We start from the raw sequence: 15,970 nt of genomic DNA, 5'->3' as shown, positions 1-15,970 counted from the left end.
CTATGGGCAGCTAATTTTTTGGGAATGCTCATCTCTATTACAGCTCTTCCAATTGGCACAGGTCACATCTTTCACTGCCACTATCATTTTCGGAAGGTTCCCTTGTCAGATTCAACCTACAACTTTAAAGTTTAGTTGATGAAATTTAATTTTGAAGCCTAGATCTTTCAGTTGCTTCTATAACAGTATCATTGTTTCTTACTTTCGCCGTTGGATCGATATCTATACCTGCAAAAATTTTACAGATATGCTTAAGAGGCCTCATCACTGCGAAATTAAAATACCGCTAATTTTACAGTAATTCTATAATATCTTCAAATAGATAAAAGACAATCGAAATGTGGAACAAGAGCGCCTTAGTCAATATTATTTTACATGAGATATTGTTATCACGACTTAACTGCTTTCGATTTTCAGCCACTTAGAAACCCGGCATTTATTTTCGCGTTTCTAAATGGCTGCAAACGGAAAGCTACTAGGAGACTCGTGATGACGGTACCTCATGCAAAATAATATTGTCTAGGGCGCTCTTGTTCCACATTTCGATTATCTTTTATCTATTTGAAGATATCACAGAATTACTGTAAAATTAGCGGTATTTTAATTTCGCAATGATAAGGTCTCTTAAATAAAAACTGGAAAAAGAAAATTTTTTTGATAGCCGAGATCAAAACGAAGCCTCAGTGGGACCATATTGTTTAGCATTTTCTTATATACCATCACTTGTGTTCCACGAGTTTACCATTCTGTATCCACTCAGTACCATATAAGGAACCTGGCCCAAGAAATTCATTAGCAATGAATATTTGAAACCTAAGGTGGAACAGAACTGCCTAAATATTACACAAACCCTTCGAAAGTGTTCTTTATACAACAGTATTTCGCTTTTAATTTACTACAGGTGGACTTTAGACAGAACGTTCCTTGCGAAGACAATTTGTCTTGACAATCACCTACTGCAGCAAGTGCTTGACGTCTATGTGGAAAAGTGCCGAAAATATATATGTAACGTTACAAGTTATTTTCGTGTCGTTCTCACATTCTCTTCTATAGCTAACCAGAATTTGATTTCAAAACAACCCTCGTATACATACTACACACAATTACAGTTTCTATAAAGAACATTACAAACTACCCTAAACTTTTCTTTACTTAGCTTATATGCTGTGTTGCAACAGCAGATAACTAGTATGCAAATGGAATTTAATACATGTTACTGTTCCAAGTACGTGCATTCCATTCTTACATTAACATAAGAGAACAAAATTTGTTTTTTTAACAAAACCGATAAATTAAAAAAAAAAAAAATCAAAAACACAAATAAAAGAAATGATGAATAACGAACAAACAAATGCACAAGCTCATCATATGTATATATAAAAAAAAAAAAAAAAAAAACTGTTGAATAATTTTAACACTACAAACAATAGCAAAACGGATACTGAATTAGCTCATTTCATATCCTTACCTTTACGGCCTGCAAGAGAATACTTAATTAAACAAAATGATTACTTGCTATATTATGAGAAATACTGTCAATAAATTTACTAATGTTTCATTAACATGTTGAAGTTTGGATTACAAGAATTATATTATATAAACAAGTAGATTAAAACGAATGGCAGTTAAAATGTAATATCCTGCTAAATTATGCATCGCACTGCGGACAATATGTTTCACTTATATATTTAAGTCCTAATTAAAAATCTTCAGAGAAAAGTGGATTAGAAAATTACCTGAAATTCTTCGAAATAATTTCAATAAATTTATCACATACAAAATTAATTTACACGATTTCTACTGATAATTTCTCACGTAATTCAAGCCTAAAAATTGTTTTCAAAGAAGGTAGCTTAGATTAGCAAATACGAGGGTACGTCAAATATTATCAGCAATTTTCACATAACTCTTCTTACATTGTTCACTGTCCTCGTTTATTTTATTGTTATGCTGTTGTGGTCGTACTATGAAAGTTTGATCCTAATTCCTCCATTTGTCTTCCTTTTGTTGCAGATAGATCATGGCCGCACCATTAGAAGTTTGCACTAAAGAGGAACAACGAGCCGTGATCTGGTTTCCGTGGTCGGAAGGTGTATCAGGAACCATGACTAATTTCCAGACGATATATCACTTCTTCAATAGTAACTTATCTGTCTAGCATAACTATGTCACGTGCACGCCTAATATTCTCATCATTTGTAGCCGTAGATGGTCATCCGGTTTCTTCCTCGTGCGTAACACTTGTGCGACCATTTATGAATTTTTCAATCCATTCGTAGACACTCCGCTGCGGCAAGACACTGGTCCCGTATTATGTCGGAAGTCTTTGATGGATTGCGGCTCCTGATCACTGCTCGTTGTTTCTCTTTGGTGCAAATTTCTAAAGGAACGGCCATGATCTACCTGCAACAAAAGGAAGACAAATCGAGGATTCAACTTTTATAGCATGACAGCAAAAGCATAGCAAATCTTTTGGTTCGACCATCTACACAATGATATATAATTATTGAGTTTATTCACATTTCGCCTCGAACATAGTGAATGAAAGGAAAAATTCACTAATTAACCTTCCAATTATTCAGTTCATTTGCCTTTAGCCAAATCTGAATATCATCTAATCTGATTGAATTACTAAATATTGTTATCCGGAGAAAAAACACATGGAAAACCCTTCTGTATGCTCTTCATACTTGTCTATGGCTATGCCGCCACAACAATGCATAACGTTTCACGGTAATGCCGGCTAAGCTAAAGGAGACGGTGATAAGAAATTAATGAAATGTTCGAATTAAGAAAGTGTGAGGAAACTAGAAAACCCAGAGAAAACCCCCACACACACGGCGTTTGTCTACTACAAAGCTCACTTGGCGCGAGCCAGGATCGAACTAACAATGGATAACGTGTCGAAAAAATAATAGTAGTACCTTGTAAGTACGAAATACTTACGATGAAATCTCTAATTTTTGTTTTTGTCAATATCTCGAAGAAAAACAAAGTAAGTGAAGGAATCGAGATAACCTTCAAGCACAAAAAACTCTCCATTTCAAAAAACAATATTAGGAAAACATCAAAATGATTAGACCAACGAAGTACGTAAACTTCTTCCCACTCATCCGCGAACAGCAAACGAAAAAAGTTGTGTATAATGTAAACAAAATTCGTAAAACTAATTTAGGAATCAATGGTTCAAATCTGAGCTCTCAGGCTGTCACATAAACATTGATCAATCCATTTCCGCATCACTCAAAGAACATAACATACTTTTGCTCATAACTGTACAACATGCAAGGTTCAAAAAAAGGAAGGAGAATAACTTGCTACGACTGCAGACATCTTGCAGACATTGTCTCTGTAATAGCTTTTTCCTTTTATATATAGAATTAAATCTGAGAAGGAATCTAAACGAGACATTAACTATTTTTCTTTTTTAAAAAACAAAGTTGCCCGTCGATCCATGAAGCAACAACAATTTTAATAATATCTACAGCTACAGGTGCTCCAAACATAATGATCCTTTCAACTGAATATCTGAATTGGCAGAAATAAAGTTTTCAGAGGCAATGAAGCTTTCATAACTAATATAAATCAACATTCGTTCGGGTTTCAAGTACTTAAAACGTCAAAGAACTTGACTTCCGATTGAGATTTTAAAAAGAAAAAGGTATTCAAATTTACACTCTTCATAAACATGTAAGGACTAGATGTCAAAAGAAAAAAAAATTATCAACACGCAAAAAGATCACTGTTGATTACTTCATGAAAATTGCTAAATCAAGCTATACGCATTTTGCTTAAAATGTTCTTATATACTACTATATATGATGCATGGAGCGTATTAAGAAGCAATTGAGTTTATTTTGAGTTTAACGTCCCTTTCAGCAGTGAGGTTACGTGAGACGGGACCTACTGATTAACGTGGAATCCGAACCATATGAGCTCACGCCAGGAATCGAGTCCGGGTCTCCCACGCTAACCGCTTAGCCATGGAAGAGCTCATTAAGAAGCAATGCGATTTGTATTTTAAATATTATATATGTATGAAGGTACACAATATAAACATGAAGAAATCACAGTTTCTAGCACACACTCTGAAGTTTTATAAATAAACCATTTGCTTCATAAATTCTCTGCAAGCATGTACTAAGATAGTTTTAAGTCCACGAACATTTGAGCGCATGCCAGAAGCATTGTGATTTCTAATATACGTATGCACAATATTATTCCACGGAATTCTGGCCACTCATCTGTTTTAGAAAGACTATATTCTCACATGGAATTACTAGGACTTTGCCCCAAACTAAGAACCTGAGGTAAGTGTCCAGGCACTTTTTTTTTTTTTTTTTTTTTTTTTTTCGGAGGAAAGGGAGCAAGATAATATTTAAAATCAAAGCAACTTCTCATTTGTTGTCTATGTGACATTACAAGTTAAACAAAACATACTATTTTACGCAAACAGCGTATGGTCCAACGTAGTTACTTGCTTCATAAACGTATGTAATACTCGTCAAAGGTTTTCGGTTTTGACATTTTCTCTTCACATCTCTCTAGGTTTTCAAAATAGCCAAGACAATCCGAACTACCTGTTTATTTTATCAATTTCGGGGCCCAACGAGGATTCCTCTTTTGGAGATTGTAACGTCATACAAGATAGAAAGGCAAAAGTTCTGTGAAAATTATTTTCAGGAGAAAAATTACCGTAGTCTTAATTTTTTGGTGAAAATGAATGTCCAATATACTTCTCGTTCTGTTTAATAACTAGTTCCTAGTTCTAGAACGCTAAGTTCTTCGAATAATATATTTCGTTCTGTAGTTACCTTAACAGTCACTGAAATTATGACCATACAAACCAAGAATACCAACACTCGAGACATTGTTATAAATAAATACTCCTGGAGTATTAAAAACAAAATTCATCCATTCAGATTACTTACAACCATAGAAACTTAAGAATATTCACACTTCGGACACAATACACTACGTGCTGGCTATTCATCTTCAAGGAACACGAAATGAGTAGAAGAAAGGTCCGAATGAAGCAACATGTACAAGAGGTATTAAAATATCAGGAACGTATTTCAGCATGTTAAATTTAATTTTGCTGACTTAAGTTCACGTATACATACGTTAAAAAAAAAGAAAAAAAAAACTATATACAAAACGAGAAGACAAGTTCGTTTAACAATAATATTGCGTAAAAAATTAATTACTTAAAAAAAGGACCAAGCTAGATACAGCTTTCTACTTCAATACATCACATTATTTTAAATGATACAGTACGGATCAAACTTGGTAGATATACATGGAGATAAATTGCCTGAAATTTTTTGCAACAAATTTTGACTGCTTTGCTTGGGATTTGTATTATTTTTTAAACATATTTATATGTATTTTACTTCACATTACTCACTGAACTACAGAAGCAATTTGCAAAGCTATTTACATATAATGTGTTACATCAACTGTTTATATATATCTTTAATTTTTAATACGAAATGTGTATTATATGACTATTTTTAGAGTCCCTCACAAGATATCATGCAAACTTTACGACAGACACACGCAACAACTGCCTGTCAGGCAAAAGACAGTACTCTCGATTAAGATATACAATATACAGTATATATATTATACGTACTGTTAGCTTGAAGAGAAATTACGTACTTTCACAAAGGGACAACTATTACAACCACTGTGCTAAATCTAATTTCAAAAACCAAGAAGAGCAGTCAAAGTAAACTGGAGAGAAAGACGAAAATGTATATATTTGTGCATTTTCTAGAATGTGCGCTGTTTCGAAAGATATTTCTTTATATTTTTTACACATATAGATTTCAACAGAAGTAACAGCGCAGATCGAATAGTCTTAAAAATATATTTTTCTTTCCTATAATTATAGTCATAATTTCTCTTTAAACACTTTGAAATCTAATAATGGCTAAAACAGTAATTAATATTGTACTATTAAGTACGCACTGAAATCTACTGCTAAGGATAAATACAGTTTTTAAAATTTAGATAATCCTTCAACACAATCACTTAATTTGTTTTTTAAATTTACATTTCTAAGGGAGACGTTTTTCGGCATAATAAGCACATGCTTTCGGACTAAGATTAAAGAAAATTTGTGTTGAATCTGTCCACCACCTAAGCCACATCATCAAATCGTCAACGAACGTGCATTTCCATTGCACGATGTTCTTATTACTCCAGCATCTCGGGAAAGAAAGGGTTCAATGTTGTTACGATTTCTCTTCTTAACAGAGAACGTAAGTTTTCTCCACGACTAAGAAAATCAGACAAATTATACTCGGAGCAAAATACAAAAAACTGGCAATAAGAGGAAGACGTGTTACCCTGTTACTTCAAGATTATTTCGCTGAAGCATCTTAGACACTGGCCTTTCGTGACACGGGGTACTTAGAACGGACACCTCAGCAAATACTGGCGATATGGCAAAGTAAAACACGATCTTCCTGTTACTGCCAATCCGTTTCTTACTTTGTTCCGACTATCGTCTTTTCAAGGATATTATCACAGAGTTAAGTTTCTAATTTTTGTTCGAAATGGCTTGACTAGTATTCGCTCTTAATTTGAACAAGTAATACTGAAAACTTTTATATCAATTCAGAATTCTAGTTTCTGAACGTTTCCTTTTGTAGCACGGAGATTAATTTTCTTTGTACTTTCAGACTGTAGATATTCTGAAATTTCACTCTGAAGGCAGTATTGATGTTAAATTACAACTGAAAGTTAAGTCTCCTTCATTACTTACTGCAATAAACGTTAGGAACTAATTTGGTTTATCTCAGCTGCGTAAAAATCTAGTTCAGACTTAATTCATGTAAAAATGTGGCTAATAAAGAAAGAAAATTGAACGCACAAAACGTATGAAACAGTACTTCTATTAGTCCGTGAAAAGTGCGATAATAATCACGTATGTATCAAGCCATAAAATGTATCTGGAACTTGAATACAGTTAACATAAAAATACGTGGTATGTATGTATTTGTGACGACGGAATACACACCGGATGACTATAGGTCTGAAACAAATAGAATCCTTCAGATTTTACAAAACTATGGTAACGAAGGAAAGAAGAAAATAGAAAGAGTTATTATTCTTAGTGGATGCAGGGAAGCAGTGGTTCAGTGCAACTGGAAAATGCATCGAAGAACTTATTGTAATTTTTGTACATAAGGTCAACTGTTTATGCACGAAAAATATATTAGTTATGTTATTATTTTCATCTCTTCTATTTTTGCGATTATTTCTCCCACCTTCTCCATTAGATACCCATGTAACATTCAGACGGCATTAATCCATAATACGAGTACGTGAAACCTCATGGTGTCATTTTCTGAACACTTACAGGAAACACGAAACAAATAGTTTCAAAACAGGAACAAGCAACATTGCTCCGAGTTTGGCACCTTACAAAGACAACTTTTGCTAGCGAACTCTACTCTCAATAAATCGCAGAATAAAATATCTCCTGAAATACCGCGTGTAAATTTTCTAGTCGAAAGAACTACACCAATACAAAAGCAAATTTAATATTTTAACGTATTAGACTACCCCCTACCATCTTGGTGAATTACATGAGCAGGGTGTCTACTCAAATTACAAAATGAAATTTCTTGACATTTTCGTGAATTTTTCTTCCATAAAATTTCCTAACATTCAAAAACTAACAACAGTACGTATATTCTTTAGCACTTATCTTTATCTTATCTCTACTTTCAAAGGCTGTTCCCTGGAGCGATACAAACATGGTGTCTTCTCACAGTTGAATTAACTGGCTAGATGCATATGTGGTTTTGGTGATTACTGCTCAATGATGCCAGTACTGTTACTGCCGCTACTGCTAAAGGACAAACTCAAGAGCGAATCTGGGTGCAAATTAGGCCGAATTTGCATGTATGCGACAGACGCGTGCTTTGCTTGCGATTTGGTAGCGTCTAAAGCAGACCATAGACTTTTTGGCGGTGAATTTTGACGTTTTATAGAACAAAATTTTCCAATTTCTACTTGTATTTGTACAGATAAAAATATCGTGACCCAAAAGCTAAATTTCATTACCGTTTTCTGATTTCGTGACCGATAGATATCCTGATGAGGTAGCGTTCATTAACAGAACAAATGCTGTCAGATTAGAATTCCGAAGACAAATGTATTTGATAACTCTGCTCTCCCTCTCTCCCTTAAAGGCTGAAGCGAACTCCTAAGGTTAAAATAGTTCTTTGTTTATAGAGTTCACAGTCGCTTTTTAGCAATATAGCAGTATAAGACACGGACCTACAATTGAAGACTAAATTCGAACCACCGTAATGTGTTATACTTTATCAAGAATTGAGCCGAAATTCGAACCACCGTAATGTGTTATACTCTATCAAGAATTGAGCCGAAATTCGAACCACCGTAATGTGTTATACTCTATCAAGAATTGAGCCGAAATTCGAACCACCGTAATGTGTTATACTCTATCAAGAATTGAGCCGAAATTCGAACCACCGTAATGTGTTATACTCTATCAAGAATTGAGCCGAAATTCGAACCACCGTAATGTGTTATACTCTATCAAGAATTGAGCCGAAATTCGAACCACCGTAATGTGTTATACTCTATCAAGAATTGAGCCGAAATTCGAACCACCGTAATGTGTTATACTCTCCTATCAAGAATTAAGCATGGGACCACGCGCACCAAAGACTTGCACGCTAGTTACTTGACCAGTGGAAAGTGCAAGGGCTAAGATAGTATATCATCTCCTAATTGTCCCATTTGTTTCAAACACTATAGCCACCTGATTAATTTAAAAACAAAGGTACAATTTTTACGACGACTACTTGCTGGTTTGTAGAACAAATTCTCAAAAGAATCTTTCGAACGGTGGGCTTTGAAATTTGTGTTTCAATGCCTATCAGAACATTCATGTTTAATTTTGTTACGTAACTAACAAGAAAATAATTTGTCACTAAACGGATCAATGTTAAGTCCGCAATCTAATATTGTATTAAACATATACTGACTTTACAATATCTTAAGACTAATTAATTGAGCACCTGATACAATCTATACAACATTAAGTATATTATATATTATCAAATATATCCCTTAACAATAGGCATCAAAACTGCATTCCAAGCGAGAAAACATGTTTTTAAGCTAATACTACAATACCCGTAAATGAACCACGCTAATAAAATGCAGTTTTGAGTTAGAAACTAAGGAACTTAACTTCTAAGACTACAATGATTTACAAAATAAATTAACAATAAAGGATATTCAAAGTTTAAGGGAATTAAACAATCATTACAGTCTTTAAAATAATAGTAAATATATGCGGAATATATACAGGATGCACTATTTATCTTGATACACTTTTGTAACATTTAAACTAATGAACAAAAGACGCTGAAATTTTGTATCATGGAAATATAAGCAGGGAATACATTATAATGCATACTCTGAGATACCACAAGGTAAAGAGTGTCGCCAACCCAACATAAAGTATTTATTTTTAAAAAATGGCACTACGTCAGGTTATTACACATTTCAAATCTGTGTGTCAAACAAAAACTTACAATACCATACTTATTTTGCAGTGTTGCAAACTAAGGAAGCTAGAGTACTGCAAATACCGAAAAACAATCAAGTTTTAGAGGATTTTACAACAGTAATAACGCCAAATGAGACAGACGAGATAATGCACATCCAAAAGTACCTTGATGCCGAATATTACGGTCATCATATGACGTATTTCGAACATGCAAAAACAAAGTTACAATGATTTGCAAGTTTGACTTTTTTTCAAGGAACTTTTATTTCGAAAACATGTTTAGATAAATATCACGTCGAATTGCATATGTGGTTTCCAGTAAACTAAAGATAGATAATAATGCCGTTTACAGTCTCAAATCACCATTCGAGATATATATGAAAAAAAAAAGTGGTAAAATTCGGTATTATATCTTATAATGGTGTATTTGTGGGAAAGTTTTAAAACAATTTGCATTTACTTTGCTTCTACAACATTACAACAATACTTTCTGGAGGTTAATTATAATAAGTTATCGGAATTATAGAATTTTAAGCACTGTTGCGAACTTCAACGGTTTTTACTATATTTCCAGAATGGTTGAAGATATAAAATTGCTGTAAACGGCGTTGTGATCTTCACTTCTACTGAAAAATATTATGCAATCGGATGACGTACTTATCTTAGCAGTTTTCCGAGAAAAATAAAAAGCTTTTGAAACCTCCCTGTAACTTAGGTCGTATTCATTCGAAATCTGTCATAGTACGATCATAGTATTAAAGTACTTTGGATATGCGTCTCACTTGCTGTTATTTCTGGTGAAGAGAAGGCTAAAATTTGAATGAATGTGATACTGTAGCATCCTTAGTTTATCAACACTAAATAACTAATGTGATATTGGATGTTTTCGTTTTACATGTAGATTCGAAATACGTAATAATCTGACGTACTGCCATTTGAAAATATATTTTTTTATATTGAGTTGGCAACAATGTTAATCTTGTGGTATCATAGAAGATGCCAAACTGTGTTTCCGTACCGATATTTCCATGCTACAAAATTCCAATTTTTTTTGTCCTTTAGTTTAAGTTACAAGAACATACTAAGATGGAAATGGTCAACCCTGTACGCGAAGTGTCACAATAAGAAGACTGTACCCTCGGTTTATCAACTTATTTTATGAGTTTTCTCTTCATTTCGAAGTTCAGTACTCTGAAATAATTATTTTTTCTTCCCTTCTTTCGAAGGCTTAAATAATTTTTTTGTAACATTATACTGTAAACGATGCTGTGACGAAGTACCAGCGTTAATACTTCACATTCTATAACTGAATAAATTTTCAAAACTACGCGTGATCCAATTTTGTCGTTATACAATATAGAAAGGATCTATATTTCTCGTGATGCATAGTGAGTTCTTAATAAGCCCAATTTAATCTTAGTCCTTTCACCCACCTGATGAATTCCAATAAAATTGGACGAACTGCTGATTTTTTCCTAACTTCACTTTTAATGTGTATTAAAATCAATGAAAGCAGTAAATATGAACATTTAATGCTGAAGTTTCGACAAGCTCGTCGACAGATGGTAAAAGAAGAAAGAAAATAGGTTTAATCGTGTGTAATTATCAAGCTATATTCAAGAAAGAACCTGAAGGGAAGTGAAAGTTTAATTCCCAGTTTTAAGGAAAAGCAAACACACACTAAAGACAACAGTAAAATCTGGAGTAGCTAATAACACACGACCGTATTTTACTATTTTTTTCACTTTTCTTTTTGGTTACGAATCATCAGATACTTGAAAGCTACGGACCTTATGCAGAAAAAAATGAAATGAAATGTAAGTTTTACGTCCCACGGTTATACCGGCAATGCTGAAGGAGACTGTGATGATGGTGGAATGAAGGAAATGGGAGAACCCCGAGAAAACCTACGGACACTGTGTGTCCATCACAAAGTTCACTTGGCTTGAGCGGGGATCGGACCAGGGACCCCACGCATTAGAGGTGAACGGGCCTTATGCAGTCGTTCTGACGCGTGATTAGTGCCATACGAGTTCGACTGACATGTTTCTTGCAGTAGTGAGGCCTTTAGTATGACGCTAATCATACGTCAAAACGACACCGCATAAGGCGGTACGTGTCTACGATCAGTGTCTTCAATCAAACCTGTCCCCGAGTAATTTTATTCTGACTTTCTTATGCTCACTGTGGAACTCCTTTATTCCAATTATATAACTACTCAATACTCTTATTTATAAATGCATTTAGTTACTTTTTCTTTGATCAATTGAGAATGTATTTCTTTGATTTCTTATTAGTTAAAACAAATTTTACAGAACAGTAATTATGGAAGTCAACGTTTATTAGAATTCATCATTTTCAATTATGGAAGTGAACGTTTAACAAAATTACTATTTTTGAATTACAGACAAATCGCTATCCAAATAAGTTTACGCCTTCATAAGAAATATTACATAATCTGAGCTCCACTACGATAACAGTGAACTTAAACCTTGCAAGTAATCTACAACAGTATTTCCTTCTCCTCCACGTGTTACTTAGCATTTACTGTTACCTTGCAGCATGAGATGACTAACTGTTACAAATATAATAAACGTTTCAAAACGCAATTAAGCTAATTCTATGTTAATTATTTTACCTTATACTCCTTATGCCTAGAACAATACCACAGTTTCGGAAAGGTGAAACTTAAAAAAAAAAAAAAAATAAATAAATAAAAACCAAATATAAATAAACTATGCAATACATCTCGTTTGACATTACAATCAAATAATAATAAACTCAAGAATTTCGGTGATTTCGGTAACGGACAAAATGTGTTAATAACGGGAAAAAAAAATATGTACACAGGAAATGGCTTTCTCAGGAAAAGCAGTGACGCGAAAATGCAATATTCGCAGTCCACGATATCATAACAAAGGGTTACAATATCTCTATACCGTACGAAACCACGAGGCTTGCCTCATTTCCTTCAAAACTGTGATATTGTTCTCAATATTCACATTACGAATCTTATTCCTTAATATTACCGACATTCTCTCAATTGGCTTGAATTTCTAAAGGAAATAAAGAAAAAAAAAAAAAAAAAAAAACTTTTCTATTACCGAAAACTTGAAATACATGTAAACAAAAGCATGTATAGTTTGTTCCTTCAACCGAAGCGCAGTTCGTATATAAAGGATGCCGCCTTCTACGTATGGTAGCTCGTGCATAAATAGCTTGAGAAAAACAGCCCCGATAACAAAACGACCAATCAAAACCCTTATTTTAAACAATTGACAGCCACTTGTCAACTTCACGTGGAGTCTTAGTTGTCACACGATGTCCTTTCAGTTAGTGATTAGAAGGTTGCAGTTTGACTTAATATTATACTTCACTGTAGCAAAACGAGAAGGCCCTGGGAGACCATAGTATTAAGAATAGAAAGAAAACAGACAGATTGGGTGTTAAGACAATACAACTCCGCAAATGCTGGCCAAAAGAGGGATGGAGGAAGGATGGAATAAAATTGTAAAATTCAGCATGGGAACTTCGAAAAAAATTCGCCGAACTGCACTCCCATTGAGTGAACACACTATAATAAGAAAAGCTTTTGACTAAGGAACACATTTACATCAATCCAGTTCTTAATATAATTTACCTATGATAATTATTTTCCTTTCACTATCTTTTAACAAGTAAAAATATGTTAAGAATATTTCCTTTGTTGCTTATTTTCTAGAGAATGTTTCAAGATTAAAACATTGTTGCTAAGCGTTAATGGCACAAACTATTGGCTGCTTTAGTAGATAAATCTTAGGCTTGTTTACATTTCGTTCAAGTATTCACTGAACAGATTAGAATTCCAGAATGTATTTGTGTTAAATTTAGATTTTTTTTTTTTTTTTTTTCAGATAAACGTAATGTTGAAGGATTATCCGAAGGAAAGGAAGATTCATCCAGCACATGGGAAATTGCGAAATTTTTCCACCTACAACTCTGGTAATTAGTTATCGAGTGCAAAGAAGTTTCTTTTTTTCTTTTTTTTTTTTTTTTTTAAATCACAAATGTTTAATTTTGTTTAAACTAGTTTTCAATATTGCTTTCATTTGCTCAAACTAGAATCCAATTCCACTATATCCACAATAAAGTCAATACATTTATTAGTTTTTCCTCTGGAACATGCTCAATTTACGAAACGATCCCACAAGTAAAGACTATCAATTTAAATTGCGCTGGGTGAATCAGTCCTTGCCTTAAACATATCTACAATATATTTATGTATATACGTATGTATATATTATATATATATTCTTAGTAAATTCTTCCTCGGATTACAGATAATGTACAACATGCATTTAATGATGAAGTCTCGGCTTTTAATTGCCAGTACGGTCATTATCGTTATCATTTATATATACACAAACCTTTTAATTTCTTATCATACACGCAAATAAAATGTAAATAAATAAATCAATATATGTATAAACAAAGTCAAAATGAGTTGTTTTAATAAGATGAAAAAAGTTAAAATTGATATGTTCTCTTTTTTCCATACAAACCATCTCCTCCTTTGCGATTTCAGCCAAAAGAGAGAAATAAAAAGTGTGAGTAAACAATTAATAAAAATATATATAAACTTCGTTATACCTCGCAATAAATTACAAATGTTTTCATGCGATTTCCGACCTCTAAAGGAAAACAGTATTTCATACAATTTAACTTACGAATACTGTTTAAATACCTTACAAAAAGCAACTACTACAAATTTTAACATTTCCCATGAAAGAAGACTGTTTTTTCACTCACAATTAATACGTTGGCTGATCAATCAAGACTGACCATCAATGTTTATGAGGTGAATACAACAGCATGCCACAGAAAACAAAACCGTCTGTGTGATGGGAGAAGTGATCGAGCAAATTTGAAGGCCATGACGTCAGGAATGTAACTTTGGCAGCTCTGCAAGCCTACGTAGTTTCAGTTTCGCCTAAGGCAACATGGAAGTGACACGCGAAAAACAGTACAGAAATTCTGCTGACTATTCTGCAAAGATCAACGTTCCGTGTGTACCCCATCCTCCATATAGCTCTGATTTAGCCCCTTGTGATTTCTTTCATTTTCCAACTTTGAAGAAACACCTCCGGGGACGGCATTTCGCATCTTCAGGGGCAGTGGTGAAAGCTGCTAAGGCGATTTTGAAGGATGTGTCCAAAAATGGCTTCCAGCACGTTTCTGATGACTGGTAAAAACGTTGGGAAAAGTGCATTGTATGTAATGGGGACTATTTTGAAAATAACCAACATTTGGAGGATTAGTACAGGTAATTAGGTTTTATTTATTAATGATCATTCTTTATCGATCTGCCCTCGTAATTTATATGTCTAATGTGAAATCTCATACGTCTTAATGATTCCTTGTTTTCTTTGTTTTGTAGAAAAACTAAATAGGAACCAGTTAAGAGGCCTCATAACCGCTAATTTTACAGTAATTATATGATATCTTCAAATAGATAAAAGATAATCGAAATGTGGAACAAGAGCGCCCTAGACAATATCATTTTACATGAGATACCCTTATCACGACTCACTTATCAGCTTTCAATTTCGAGCCATTTTGAAGATCGGCATTTATTTTCGCGTTTCTACACGACTGAAAACGGAAAGCCACTAGGTGACTTGCGATAACGGTACCTCACGCAAAATAATATTGTCTAGGGCGCTCTTGTTCCACATTTCAATTATCTTTTATCTATTTGAAGATATCACATAATTACTGTAAAATTTGCGGTATTTTAATTTCGCCGGGATGAGGCCTCTTAAGGTATCTGCAGAATAGACACAATCAATAACTGACAACCAAATGTTCTTATAAGGACAGAAGAAAAACTTCTTTAATTGTATTCAGCATGTCAAAGTAAGGGCTCACGCAAATTTTCGACTCGCAACGCCCACTGGTTTGGCAATGAGTTAGTTCTCGGGTATTATTTGAGCTACATATATTGAACTAAATAGGATACTCTGTCCTAATAGGGTATGAACTACTCTATTTACATATTCTAAAGTATAGGGTTGCCAACTAATAACCGAATAAATTATGAACATGAAGATTTTTCAAGAAATTTTCTAAATATCCCACGTTTCCCTTTCGTACGCTGTATCCAGACATATTTTATAAACTCACTTAACTAATATATATTGTGATTATACCCCGATTATAACGTGCACGAATGAACATCATCTTCCACTTTGCAAAATTCAATTCTGTATTTTTTCTTCATTACGAGTGACAACATACTGTATTTTTCTCAGGTAATATTGAAGTAATAAACACAACACTAAGACAGTGTTTTTGATATGTAATGAGACGTACCTCAATTATTTTCTGTTGCCTTTGAAATAGTGCTTTCAAGTTCTAACCAAATAAAACCAG

The 15,970-nt window shown here is 33.7% G+C and overlaps 1 protein-coding gene across 8 annotated transcripts in view; it reads right to left on the bottom strand.

Annotated features, from left to right (window-relative positions):
• LOC145692699 (protein sex-lethal-like) overlaps positions 1-15,970 on the bottom strand; it is a 272,232-nt gene that overhangs the window by 205,468 nt on the left and 50,794 nt on the right. The window contains exon 6 of one of the 8 annotated variants that reach the window (XM_081768106.1): positions 8,333-14,109. The exons of the other annotated variants lie outside the window; for them this stretch is intronic. Coding sequence (XP_081624232.1) covers positions 14,066-14,109 — 44 coding nt within the window. The 3' untranslated portion in view covers positions 8,333-14,065. Of the gene's footprint in view, positions 1-8,332; positions 14,110-15,970 lie in introns of those variants that run through there. 8 annotated transcript variants of the gene reach the window in all.

This window comes from Thermobia domestica, chromosome 8 (genome assembly GCF_964235325.1).
Source record: "Thermobia domestica chromosome 8, izTheDome1.hap1.1, whole genome shotgun sequence".
Lineage (NCBI taxonomy): Eukaryota > Metazoa > Arthropoda > Insecta > Zygentoma > Lepismatidae > Thermobia > Thermobia domestica.
Note: the sequence above shows the minus strand (reverse complement) of the source record. Positions and strands in the feature narration are given on the sequence as shown.